This window comes from Erigeron canadensis, chromosome 8, assembly GCF_010389155.1.
Source record: "Erigeron canadensis isolate Cc75 chromosome 8, C_canadensis_v1, whole genome shotgun sequence".
Lineage (NCBI taxonomy): Eukaryota > Viridiplantae > Streptophyta > Magnoliopsida > Asterales > Asteraceae > Erigeron > Erigeron canadensis.
The window spans coordinates 47,732,989-47,747,728 of record NC_057768.1 but is presented as its reverse complement, the minus strand read 5'-3'; the positions used below and the strand labels follow the sequence as shown (position 1 = coordinate 47,747,728).

The following is a 14,740-nucleotide window of genomic DNA, read 5'->3' as shown; positions in this document are numbered from 1 at the left end:
AAATATGAATATATATATATATATAGAGAGAGAGAGAGAGAGAGAGAGAATTTTATTATTGTGTATAGAAATATTATTATGACAGTGTGAAAAATTGATGAAGAAATTGAGAGGGAGGGAATTGAAGGGGAGGGAAGGGAAGGGGAAGGTAATGATGAAAAAGGAGGGAAAGTGAAAGGTGGTTTTGTCGTCGGTGGGATGCTTCTTTAATTAGCAATTCTTTGCCCGACCATTTCCAAAAAAGAATGAAAGCCACTTATCACTCTCTCTTTTCTTTCTTTCTTTTTTTTTCCCCCTATTATTATTCGATTACGAATAAATTTGTGGGGTTTATTTAATCGTACCTGATAATAATATTATTATGACAGATTTTTGGCTTACTTCGTTCGTTTTTATCCATTGGAGGAATTCAAAGGAGAACCTATACACTAATTAAAACCGGCCAATAAATCATTATTGTATTGATATTTTATTTATTGATTAACATCATTTTGGATTCATTGTGTTAGAAAGAGACTATTTAAGTAACTATAAAAGTATGAAAAAAAGACTATGCAACTTTATAGAGTTTAATAATAGACTGTCTCACTGTCAAATTAATATCTCGTTTTACTGACACTAGTAAGTAATTTACTGACGACATATGCTTGTATGAGTAATGAGATATTTCCTATCATGGGTTGAATTATAACAATTCTCATATAGAAAGTGTAATTTTCTTATTTTCTATCCGGAAAATGATTTATCCTTTTAAAAATTAGTCTCAAAATCTCCCTAGTAGTTTTAAATGGTGACACGTAAATACTACTAATAGCCTTTTTTAATCTCACTCCTTGATTTTTCCACATGTCCTCATCTTCAAGTTAAGAGGATTTCTAGACTATTATATTAGAAAGATTAATCATTTCCTTTCTATCCATCACTAATTCACTACAGTCTACACACCAACCCTCAACTTTTTTTTATGGGTAAATTACACAAAAAAATATTCAAGTTTGTTAGATTTTTAAATTTATGGTATTTAACTTCTTTTTTTTTTATCAATAAAAGGTCTCCAACTTTTCAAATCATTAAGGAAAACCTTTTTTTTTTAATTTTCTAACCGCAGTTTTCGTTAAATTCTCGTATATGGAGGAACCAATTGCGTGTTCAAAACTATCCATATCTGAATTGATAATCCGATCCAATTTTATCTAAAAATTTAGCTATCCAAAAGCTTGAATATCTAAGCCTCGAATGTTCGACTTTTGTATTCAAATATTCGGATATTGAAATCCATTATCGGAAATTTCAAACATTCGACTTTTGATTTTAAGTTTTAGATATCCTATATATTTTTTGGTGAAGATCTATTTATTATTCATATTGTGTCGGTAGTTAAAAATGATAGTTATCGAGGATTTTTAAAGTCGGATGTCTAAAATTTTAGATTATGGATTTCAATATACAAGTTTAAATCCAATAAGTCGAATATTTGAAGTTTGGATATCTAAGACTTCAGATATTCAAATTTCAGATAAAACCGGATCGGATTACATGTTCGGATAGAGATAGTTTTGAACATCCTAGTGGTTCCTTCGTGTATGAAAACTTAACGGAACCGCGATTAGAAAATGTTAAAAAAAAAAAAGAAGATGTTTCTTTTTTATGTTTTGAAAAGTTGAATACCTTAAATTTAAAAATCAACAAAGTTAGATATTTTTGTGCAATTTATTTTTTTTTTATTGACGAATGTCATTGTATACACAACAATGTCTCCAATGATACTTGAACACAAAATCTCTAATAGATTGGAGATACACCTTCTGTATGATCTAAATTAAAGTGGAGAAAGTTAATTGTACAAATTAATCATTATAATGGATCTTAATAATAAAATGGTTAACTTATTAATGGAAAAAGATAAGATCATATATATAGACCTATCAAAACTTGGTTTAGTTCCAAAACTTGACTACTTAATTATTATGTGTGGGGGCAACGATAAACACCCCACATCGGATCCATTGTGTTTTGACTAGTCAATTATTATGTCCTGATTGATATTATCTTTTGGGTTCATGGTGGTCCAACTGGTATGAGGTGTTCTTTATTAATCAATCGAAAGAAAGTTGCATGAAGGATGGCAATTTTAGGTTTGAAGATGGGGATTTATAGTTAAAGGGCACATCATCTTTAATTCACATCATAAAAACTGCATATAAGTTACTCGTATATTCTTTCAAAACAATTCTGGTATGATTATTGACTAACTTTTATTACACATATATCTATGTGACTATGTCTATACCTACATACAAAATTACAAACTACTCCGTATTAAATTAAGACGTTAAATACTCCATTACTCCGTATAATATATCAACACGTTACACCTTCACAGTTCACCAATAATAATTGACATTTTTCAAAAATAATAATAATAATAGAAAAACAAGTTAAAAGCAAACCCAAACCCTTAAATCACGATATTTAGTATGACAAACACTCGAATATCATATCGTCGAGGTTTTGCAAGAACTTTGAAAACTGAAAATGATCTTGGTAAAGAATATATTCAAGTATAGCATGAAACCATTTCAATCATAAAATAAGAGGAAAGGTTGGGCTGTATCATGCGGTTGATGTTTTTACCATAAAAATCAAGGAGACATTTTTGTTATAGATCAATCATTTAATTGTATGTGTGTGTGACTGCAGCCATGGAAGCTGCAGTAAACAACATATTCAATTTCCCCTAAAATAAAATATTCAATAGAAGATTTGTATCAGGGTGAACGGAGCGCCGACTCCCCGATACCGGTAGGGTGGGGAGCGAATTGGTGACTACAGTGTCGTTTTTGCTGCCTATCTTATTTTGTCTTTATTTGCTTCTTTTTTGTCTTTTCTTCCCTCCTGTTTCTTTATTAAATAGAAAAGGGTGGGGAGGGAAGAGTGGTGAAACATTCCTAAACAACAATCATGGAGGCGAAGCAAAACGGGGGAGGGAAGGGGTGGTAAGGCCCTCCGTCCACCTTATGAGATTCTTGTGTTTACACGGAAGCATAAAGTAGGGTATGCATATGTTAGCGATGCAATAAAGGAAATGGTCATCATGAATGAAATTAATGGCGTAAATTCTGGATGGTCTAAACTCCACTTAATAATTAATGGTCAAAGTACTGCTCCACTTAATTAAATTCCGCATGTGCGATACAAATACTATCAAACTTGTAGTACTCCGTTCACGAAAGACAAAAATAGAATATGAAATATTAAACCAGAGGTAAGTTTATGTTATGTTTCTTTAATTGTATTATTATTAGGCGATTTAGTTTCTCCTAATACATTAATCGTGGGACAGACAGGTCAACCCAAAAATTATATATAGTACTGTATGAATGTAAAAAAATAAGAATACTACATTCAGTGGCGGATCTTAAAATTTTTATCGGTGGGGACCAAATTTTATTTTTTTTTTTGTCATCGCTATGTTTCAGGTATTATATTATGGTCATGCAATACACTTAATCGGGTTGGGTCAAACAAAAATAACATTATTAATTTAAGTTTTTCATTCAAATTACCAATACATAGTTTCTAACCAACAAAAAACTTCGAAGACTTATGAATATACCAAGAGAAAAAGGTGTTGGATTGTGGATTGTGGGAGAAATACCTTGTTACGTGGATTGTGGATTGTTGGCTAAAACATAGAATTATGAATGGAGTAAGTGAATTGTGGGTTATAAAAACTAAAAAGGTAAAAAAAAAAAAAATCTGGAGCCTAAAACTCAAAAAAGAGAGGAAGATCTTGTTACGTGGATTGTGAATTGCAGGCTAAAACATAGAATTATGAATGGACTAAGTTAATTGTGGGTTATAAAAACCAAAAAAGTAATTTTTTAGGACTATTAAATTTATTAAACGTATCAAAAGTTTTTTAAAAAATAATTCTTGGGGGCCGACTTAATAAATATAAATTATTTTGGACGAAATACAGATATATTAGTACTACTAAACGAAAAAACGGTGGTGGCCCGGGCCCCACGGACCCCTAAAGAGAACCGCCTCTAACTACATTGAAGATAATGAGGTTGGGTATTGTAAAACAAACATTAAAGTAAAACAAATAAAACAAGATTTTGACCCTTAGATCATGGTTACATTGATGCATGAAGATTCACAAAGCAATTGATGCATAATGATTTTCATGATGCACGGTGATCTTAAGAGAAGAAAAACTTATTGTTTTATTTATTTTACTTTAATACTTGTTTTATTTTACATAAACCTGAAGATAATTAGATAAACCTATTTTATATTAGTTAGAAACTTAGAAGTAGAATAAGAATGGCCTTAGGAAAATAGAATTGAATAACATAGCAGAGTGATTGTTTTATATTAGTTAGATATGATAATAATTAAAATAAAACGAAAAGCATGCTATAAAAGTATAAAGTAATGATTATACATGGAACCATGCATGGAAGAAGAATCTGTTTTAACTTTTAAGAACAGTATGGAACAATATATAGCCATTTAGGGTGATAATATAGCCATATAGGGTGATAACCTTTAGAGATGAGCAAAAAGACTCGAAAACCCTTGCCTGCCCTGCCCGAAGCCTTAATGCCCGGGTCACGGGTCACGGGTTACGGGTTGGACGGGTCAGGCCTAGCCGGGGTTGGGTGAAGCCTAAAACCAAAAAATTGTGAAGGAAACTCGGGAACCGTCTGAACCCAAATTGATCCGACCCGAACCTTTACAGGTCGGGCCACGGTTCCATTTTTTATGCTTTTACGGGTCATCCCGGTTCACCCGTGCACATCCCTAATAACCTTAATACATTACTCCGTATTATATTATAAAAAGTTAAGAAAATATGTAAAGGACCAATAGTCTTTTTGTTATTGGTATGATGGTATCCAACATCAATAATATATCAATATAAATTTAGAGTTTATATGGTAACAGAGTGTGAAAATGAATAAATGAATATGAAAATGATTATAGTTGTATGTTTAATGATTATAAAAAACTAACCATATAAGAATTTATATATGAGAGATGATATATATATTTATAATTAATATTTTTATAATTATTTTAATTATCTTAAAACATGACAAATATAATTCAGTTGTGTTCTTTTTAAAAGTTATCTATTGATTTTAACAATTCTACTCATAATCTAATTATTAAAAAGATTATTTAAAAAATTTATTAAAATGATTTATCATTTCCCTTGGTATGAAAAGTGAGTTTAAGAAAAATGATAGAATTTATTTATTTTATCCAAAGATCAAATGAGACCTACATAATTATTCATAGTCTCTTTATTTTTTATATTAGAATAGCATATTAATATTAACATTAATTATATCCAAAAAATTTGGAAAACAATATCTAAGCTAATGGGCTATTGGACTACGCTAAGGGGCTAAAGCTAGATGGACTGGTGTTGCTTATGGAGTTGATGTGGATTGTGGGTTAAAAACTTATAAAGTTATAATGGTTTTCTGAAATGGCCTAAATGAGTAAATAGTTCCATCTCAAATTAAGTCCATTTTTAGGCTTCTAGCCCGTCTAGTCAGTGATCAAATCTAAACTGAACGGGTCAAAGGAATTACAGAAACGTTAAAATTGGCGTGCTTTCATATATAGTTTCATGGTAGTCCGGGTATATATTTGATCTGTTAATCAATTTAAGGGGGCATGAGTTGACTTGTAGATTATATGAAAGTCAACGAATAATCTTAAGTATAACAACATATAAAAAGAAGATAAAGACTTCTTTCTCAAAAGACGACTAACGACTTACCTACCCTGTTCAGTATGTATTTAAACTTCTAGACTATAACAATATTCTTTTTTTATATATCTTCTTTCTACTATACTATGACTATATTATTGACCAGAAAGTTTTACCATTTGATTGTTAGAATTATCACTTGTTGCCCGCTTTTGATTTGGATACACAAAATTCCTTTTACATTTGTACGAGAATCTTTTCATATGTGTTTTATCAAGACTATAAACTTAAGCATAATTAATTCAGAATAAGGTTTAGTTCTGTAAAATAAAATTGCAACTCTTGTCGTTTTACTTTTTAAGCAGTGTATATTTATTCATACTTTTATTAAATAACTTGAGCTATAATTGTGTAATAACTCGACTGTCAAAAAAGTTAATAAATTTATGTTGACCTATATAGTGACATAGTTAAACGTATGAAGTTGTGATAACAACATATATAAGATTGTCTGCTGTATAGTAATACGTTGAATAACCAAATGTAAGTCATTACGAGCTTTTTTTGGTACAAATAAAAACGGAGGATTCTTATAATGTTTATAAGTTTGATAGTTTTCCAAAAATTATAGAATTAAAAAGATTCAAAGAAACATTGTCAATGCAAATACAAATAACTAAATTTTGAAATTATGCCAAATTGATTGATGCATATATAATTATATTTCATGGGAGTTTTCCATCCATCCAAGAAGAAAGGATATTAAATTATCTCATCAGTCAATAGAAATGAGATTTAAATTAAGCACATTTAAAAGTGCTCTCGTTTGTATGTTCAAAAAAGATGGCTTTCACTCTCAGCAAAGAAACGCGTTGTGATACAAGTTGTTGGTGGTGGGTACCCCACCACATCCACATGATCGACCACATCCCCCATCTATATATATACATACAGGAATGTTAATGTAATACTCGTACTACTACAGAGTAACACACCACTAGTCTTAATTAAATTCATCCTATAAATCATATACTCTATAACAAATATCAATACACACAACTTATATATAGTAATTAATGGCAATTTTAAAGAAGAGTAACACATTCAACTCCAAAAATGTAGTGTCCACTGCAGGACAGGTTATCACTTGCAAAGGTAAATAATATCATCATCTATCATCTGTTAATTATACACCTTACGTGTTTCATGACTAGCTACGTACAGGAGTAATTAATTTGACATTATTATTCATTTGTTACTTTACTAATTACAGCTGCTGTGGCATGGGGTCCCGGTCAACCCTTAGTCGTTGAAGAGATTATAGTGGACCCTCCACAAAAGATGGAGGTCCGAATTAAGATCCATTTCACTTCCATTTGTCAAACTGACCTTGGTGCTTGGCTAGGCAAGGTATATATACTTAAGATACATGGAGCATTCATATATAGAGTATTCATCAATATAATATAGTTTTATGCAAAATATGATGTTCCAATATTTATACCTGATCTTGTGTGTAGAATGAAGCTCAGCGAGCATTTCCACGAATCCTTGGCCATGAAGCCTCGGGGTAAATAAATAATCTAGAACTTATATATATATATATGTAGCTATCATTTTGAAATACAACAACATTGCTGAGGTTGAATTAAATTTTTGTTTTTTAATTAATTACATGATATAATATATTAAATGTATATATAGGGTGGTGGAGAGTGTAGGAGAAGGAGTGGAGGATATGAAAGCAGGAGACCAAGTGGTTCCGATATTCCATGGCGAGTGTGGGGACTGCGCTTTCTGCAACTCGAAGACTAGTAATCTATGCAAAAACTTCAGGGTGGATCCCATGAAAACCGTCATGGTCAACGATGGAAAGACAAGGTTTTGGACGAAGCAAGGACAGCCCATTTACCATTTCCTCAACACTTCCACATTCAGTGAATACACGGTGATTGACTCGGCCTGTGTGGTCAAGATCGACCCCAATGCGCCGCTTAAAACCATGACCTTGCTCAGCTGTGGTGTGTCCACTGGTCTTGGGGCTGCATGGAATACCGCCAATGTGCAACCCGGATCTACTGTTGCTGTTTTCGGTCTGGGAGCTGTTGGTCTTGCGGTCGTTGAAGGAGCTCGGTCTAGAGGAGCTTCTAGAATCATTGGGATCGATATAAACTCCGAGAAGCTTAGCAAAGGTCAGACCATGGGAGTCACTGATATTATCAACTCATTGGAGCTAAGTAGACCAGTCCATGAGGTAATTAATTAAATTACTCGTACGTAGTATATATATAGTACCGCTTGATTAGGTGAAAAAACCTTATAGCATGCACGTATGCATTCATACTTGTATATAACAAAGCTAGGAACTTATACATGATAATATTTTATCAGGAAATTAGAGAAATATTGGAAGGAGGAGTAGACTTTAGCTTTGAGTGTGCAGGAAACTTGGGCGTTCTTCGTGAGGCTTTTCTATCAACACATGAGGTTAGATGATACCATCAATTAATCCATATAGGCAGGGTTAATTGATATATTTATACTACCAAGTAATTATGCTAATTGTTGTGGTACATCATGCATATATATATATATATGCTGCAGGGTTGGGGAATGACGGTGCTACTAGGAATTCATCCGACACCAAAAACACTGCCAATCCACCCCATGGAACTATTCGATGGTCGAAGAATTATTGGATCTACATTTGGGGACTTCAAAGGCAAAACTCAGCTCCCACACTTCGTTAAACAATGCATGCACGGGGTAATAATTACTACGAGTACTTTCTTTATGCAGATCGACACTATATATTTGGTTTAATTATATATATATGTTCTTCATTCAGCTCAATATATATATATATATATAGTAGCTAATTGCAGTATTAGCTAATTAATTAAGCATTTATGGGGACGTTTTGCAGGAGGTGAAGTTGGATGAATTTATAACACATGAACTTCCTTTCAGTGAGATCAACCAAGCTTTCAAGTTACTTATGGATGGCAAATCATTAAGATGCATTCTGCATCTTTAACTAGTAATTAAACTCCATCCATCCATCTTTAATTAATGATCAATCATATACACGTACACTACTCGATCTAATTATTCAATTCAAACATTCCTTTAGCTAATTAATTCATGGGGATGGATCGAGTCCCCATGTATGCATTCCATCAATTCAATTTATTTGTATCTGGCCTGCAAGCAAGCTTTACGTTTTCGTTGTACGTCCTTGTAAGTATAATTAACGAATCATGAAACACTTGTCAATAATTTGGGAACATATATACTAGCTCTGGTTTTGAGTATATTGTTTGTGACAACTAAGACTGACACAACTCTTTGGAGGGGCAACTTCCGTCGCGTGCCCATAACTCCGTAAGGTGTAAATTTTGGTAGGTGATGAAATTGGGGTGGAGCGCACGCACATATATTAATTTAGGGTGGAGCGCACGCATATAGATTGAATTAATTCGGTGATTTATCCAAAATATTCAGTCGGATACAATTAGAGATTGAGAATTTTCTGTATGTTTGTTTTTGAGTGTGTGTGAACCAAAGAGAATTCTTGAGAGGATTCCTAATGTACAATATAAAGGATCTTGGGGCCATAACTGCTTCCATTAAATTTGTGATTTTGCAAGGTTGACAAAAAAGTCCCCCAGTTTCGAAAATTAATTTCTGAGACGTTTTAGCCATAATAATCTTGCTCCTTGGACCCTGCTCCCAGGGGCATCATCCGCAAACCCCCGTCCCTTAAGATTTCACATAAACGTGCACTATGCACCACCATAGTTATATATATATATATATAATATAATATTATGATTAAATTGGTCAACAAGCTAATTCAATTACATTAAAATATCTTGACTTATGGTACTAATAGTTACAGCATAATTCCACGGCTGATTCAAACTAATATACTATGATTTTTGTGGTGTTCAGGTACTCCTAATACTGAATTTAAATTTTATACTGTGTAATTGATTTAACAATAGTGGGATGGCATGATAGATGAGACATCTAATTTCATTTTATGCTTTTGGATAGTACGACTGTACGAGTATTAGTCAAACATTAATAGCTCAAGGATATTGATATTAGACTGCCCGTATCAGTTCAGGATGTTTTTCTCATAAACATTGTAATCAACATAACACGTCTACTTTCCATCTATCTTTTCCACAAATATTTTTTAACTACAACAATAATATATCCATAATTCCTACAAACTATCAAATAATTTCTAAAGTAACTTTTGTATTTTACCTTCATCTCTGTTCATTTATCCCCATCCTTTACCAAAAATAACCAAAGATGGATATCCTCCATCTCACTACCCACATCAATACTCTTCTCGCAAACACCTTTCATGTCACCATAAATCTCCTATGAATATCTTTGTTGTGGATGGTGTGACTATTTGAGTATGTGAATTAAACTATTCAACGCAAAAGGGGACACTTGTGATACAGAATTAACTGTTCTGCTTTAAGAACATCAAAGACTTGTAACATATCTAAAAACAAATGTTCCATCATCATTACAACATCATATGTGGACATTTGGCTCGCATTCTATAAACAACATCGAATCCAGTTTTAGCATTATCCATTCTTCTTTGCCTATACTCTATATATTTTAAACATCATTGAAAATCAAATTTAAAGATAAAAATTTTGAATATTCTAACGTAAAACACTTCTAATGGGACAAAGCAAGTATTTTTTTCCTTCTCTTATTAAATTCCATCCCATATACTACACACAATTACATTATGCTCTCAAACTATCAACATCAACATATATCAACCATGCTAACAGACATTTATATTAACCTTTTGAACAAATATGAAATATCGTAGTTTTTGTGTGTGTTACATGTAAAAGTTGAGAGTTATGAGCTTGAATTATGAGAGATAAGGTGAGAAGTGGCACGCATCACATGTCTAAGATAGATTGGGTTAGGGTGTACCCAAAGTAAAAGGGAACCCCATTTCCCACGTCAACCATTTCTTACATAACTAACTTAATCAAATCTTAATTGCATAACTTGATCATGGAGTTGCTTACAATGGCCTGCACTATATTCCCGCATTACCCTTAATAATATTGATGTATTTCTTTTCTATTTTTCTTCCTTTTTAAACAAATTAAACAACATTGCAACTTTATATACCAATTTCAATTTTCGGAAAAACCCATTCTATAGTCTCTATTCAAGTATTCATGTGTGTCACTACAAGAGAAACTGATATTACCGACAGATTTGCGACGGAAAAAAAATCCGTCCCAAATTAAAGACGGATTTCCGACAGATTTCAGACAAACAACCAATTAAAATCATACAAAAACATTTACGACGGATCAGGGACAGATTACCGACAGATATATAAACCGTCGGAAATCCGTCGCTATTAGGAACGGATTTCCGACGGACTTCAATTGCCGTCCCTAATCCGTCGGTATTAGGGACTGACAAAATCTATTTTTTTTTACGACGGATTTACGGCAAACTTATATCTAGTTGTCCCTAATCCGTCGCTATTAGGGACGGATTTACGACATAATTTAATTTTGCTGTCCCAAATCCGTCGGTAATCTTTTACGACGGAATTACATCTTGTCGTCCCTAATCCGTCGCTATTAGGGACGGATTTGGGACATACCAAATGTAATTTTTTTTATTTTTTCGAGTATACAAGTAATGATTTGCATAAACAAGTAATGATAAAGTGTATTTATACAATTAGAGTTATAATGGTATGATCTACCCACCAACAAACGATTTGTTTGTGGCGTTTACACGTTCAACCAAGTCGGTGTATATGTAGTTTTATACTCGAACTTACTATTTGTACATAAAGTCGCAGAGTTGTGTGAGTTTTTACACTTTTTAAATTTTAAATATGGTCATTTAGTTATATAATTGTATTTAGGAATGAATGTTCATTCGTTTTTGCGAAAAATGGATTTTTAAAAGATAAAAAAAATATTTGGTCGTCCCTAATCCCTCGCTATTAGGGACGGATTTGGGACGAACCAAATGTAATTTTTTATTTTTTCGAGTATATAAGCAATGATTTGCGGAAACAAGTAATGATAAAGTGTATTTATACAATTAGAGTTCTAATGGTATGATATACGCACCAACAAACGATTTGTTTGTGGCGTTTACACGTTCAACCAAGTCGGTGTATATGTAGTTTTAACTCGAAATACATAGAGTCGCAGAGTTGTGTGAGTTTTACACTTTTTAAATTTTAAATGTGTTCATTTAGTTATATTGTTATATGTAGGAATGCATGTTCATTTATTTTTGCGAAAATTGGATTTTTAAAAAATAAAAAAATATTTGGCCGTCCCTAATCTGTCGCTATTAAGGACGGATTTGGGACGGACCAAATGTAATTTTTTATTTTTTCGAGTATACGAGCAATGATTTGCATAAACAAGTAATGATAAAGTGTATTTATACAATTAGAGTTCTAATGGTATAATCTACGCACCAATAAACGATTTGTTTGTGGCGTTTACACATTCAACCGAGTCGGTGTATATGTAGTTTTATACTCGAAATACATAGAGTCGCATAGTTGTGTGAGGTTTTACACTTTTTAAATTTTTAATATATTCATTTATTTATATGATTGTATTTAAGAATGAATATTCACTCGCTTTTGCTAAATTTGATTTTTAAAAAATAAATTCAATTGACTGTCTCTAATCCGTTGTTATTAATTTTTTAATATGTTTATTTAGTGATATAGTTGTATTTGGGAAAGAAATTTATGATTTACAGTATATTAACATTGTTAAGAGACACTGTCATCTTGTATTTACATATAGTACCAAACTTGTATTTACATAGTATCACATATCAAACTAAATTTAAGAGACACTGTCATCTTATCTTGTATTGATATAGTACCAAACTTAATTTATTTATAAAATATTAATTTATATATGTATTTTATTTTATAAATATCAAATAAAACTTTTACATACTTTTAGGATGATTATCTATAAGTTTATTAAATTATATCAAATTGAGATACACTAGTGGATGTGTTCCAGCTGTTAACCAAAAAAAAAAAAGGAAGCACTGGAATTATCAACTTGAAACTTAATCTCCACCTTCTATGATTTCTAAATCAACAGTCAGCCTTAAAGATCCACGTGATTATAAAACCACCAATCAAAAGACATCTCCATCTCTTGTATAAACAGACTCCAGTCTCCAATCCATTTTATACTTTTCTCACATTCATGAACCCCTCTAACCTTCCTCTCTTAGAAAAGTATCCCTCGATCCGGAAAACTCCTCCCTATTCTCGTTGGCTTTTCTTCTTCTTCTTTTTAATTATTTATTTTCTTTTTAATGCAAAGTGATGTGACTAATTTATACTCATTTCCCACATCATTATTGGCCATATATTTATATGTTTTAAGTCGTTTTTTGTGTGCATTTGGCGCGTTTATGGTGTTTGCTAGTGGTTTCAGGCTCTAAACAGGTTACGGGTACATTTGTTGCATATTTGGAAGACTTAGTGGGCTAGAGGTGATCCATGATGTTGAGAGTTAGTTCGAGTAGAAAAGAAGTTGCAATTTTGAATTTAAAAGTTGAAAACGAAGAAACAGAGCAATCAAGTTGACTGCGACGCAGTGGGCAATGTCACTAAGCCACTGCGCCGCAGTGGTCATCCCTGCTTGAGGAAATTTTGACCGAGAATTTCAGTTGCGATGCAGTGGAGGATTGCAGCAAAAGGAAGTTTTGAACAGAGAATTTTGGTTGCGCCACAGTGGGTATGTTCGAGTCCAATTGCAACGCAGTGGTTGGGAAGTCAACAAGCACCAAGTCAAAGGGCATGACTGCGCCGCAGTGAGCCATGCAACAGAGCCACTGCACCGCAGTCATCCATATTGAAGACTTACAAGAAGACAGAGAAATTTGGCTGCGACGCAGTGGGGAGCATTACTAGCCCACTGTATATATATATATATCTTGATAGTAACAGATTTTTGTAATATATATATATATATATATATCTTGATATCTTGATGTTTGTTGTTAATTTAATTTGTTATTTGTTTGAGAAAATAGATGTACACGCATAATACATACACAGGAATACAGTATACGTATACCTACTGTATACGTATACTGTATTTATATATTTTTTTTGCAAAAAACCTTTAGTGACGAATTAGGGACAGAAATTATCTGTCGGTAAATCAATATCCTAATATAATAATCCGTCAGAAATCCGTTGCAAATGTGTCCGTCGGTAAAAATGTCCGTCGCAAATCCGTCACTAAATTAGTCCGTCGCTAATAAAACCGTCCCAAATTCGTCGTTAATTATACCATCCCAAATCCGTCGTTAAATATTTCTGTCGTAAAACTGTCGGTAAAAATTATGTCCGTCCCAAAATCTGTCGTTAAATATTTCCGAGGCCGATTTTAGGAACGGCCAGAGTCCGTTGAAAATCCGTCGCTAAAGTCATTTTGGGACAGATTTGGGACGGATTTGGTCGTCGGTAATTCCAGTTTTTCTTTTCCAGCCATTTATATTTGAATGTACCAAAAAATATTACGTATCAATATAACTTTAACATTTTGTATATGATATGTCATAAAACGATTCGTAATTATTCACCTTGTCACTTGTAAGTTTTTCATGTCATACCAACATCATCTTCTCGTCTTTTTTTTTTCTTCTTTAATCTTTTATCTTTAAATTTATTACCTCCCATGACCACACAATACACCAATCAAATTAAAACAAACAAAGTGGACTTACATTTTAATCTTTTTAACCTTTCACCCTAGGTGAATGATTTCATCTTCCTTTCGCATCACTTACCTCTAATCCGATCTATTCACTTTTTTTTTCACCTCTCTTCACCTACCTATTTCACTCCTCTATAAGAATGATATAGTCTAAAATTATTGTATGCATCAATTTCTAATTGAATCCATAACAAATATTGTTTTT

General features: G+C 32.5%; 1 protein-coding gene across 1 annotated transcript; it reads left to right on the top strand.

Moving 5' to 3' along the window:
• The first annotated feature begins 6,719 nt into the window (after positions 1-6,719).
• On the top strand, positions 6,720-9,023 carry LOC122578686 (alcohol dehydrogenase-like 3). The gene is made up of 7 exons (XM_043750704.1): positions 6,720-6,889; positions 7,008-7,144; positions 7,255-7,304; positions 7,439-7,988; positions 8,126-8,221; positions 8,339-8,500; positions 8,661-9,023. The coding sequence occupies exons 1-7, from the start codon at positions 6,811-6,813 to the stop codon at positions 8,769-8,771; spliced, it is 1,185 nt and encodes a 394-aa protein (XP_043606639.1). The 5' UTR covers positions 6,720-6,810; the 3' UTR covers positions 8,772-9,023.
• Positions 9,024-14,740: the final 5,717 nt, after the last annotated feature.

Excerpts from the sequence above, each read along its gene's own strand:
- LOC122578686 (XM_043750704.1), top strand. The coding sequence starts at position 6,811 with ATGGCAATTTTAAAGAAGAGTAACACATTCAACTCCAAAAATGTAGTG. Across the intron at positions 7,305-7,438 it reads CTTGGCCATGAAGCCTCGGG|GGTGGTGGAGAGTGTAGGAG; the intron begins GTAAATAAATAA and ends ATGTATATATAG. Across the intron at positions 8,501-8,660 it reads TTAAACAATGCATGCACGGG|GAGGTGAAGTTGGATGAATT; the intron begins GTAATAATTACT and ends GACGTTTTGCAG.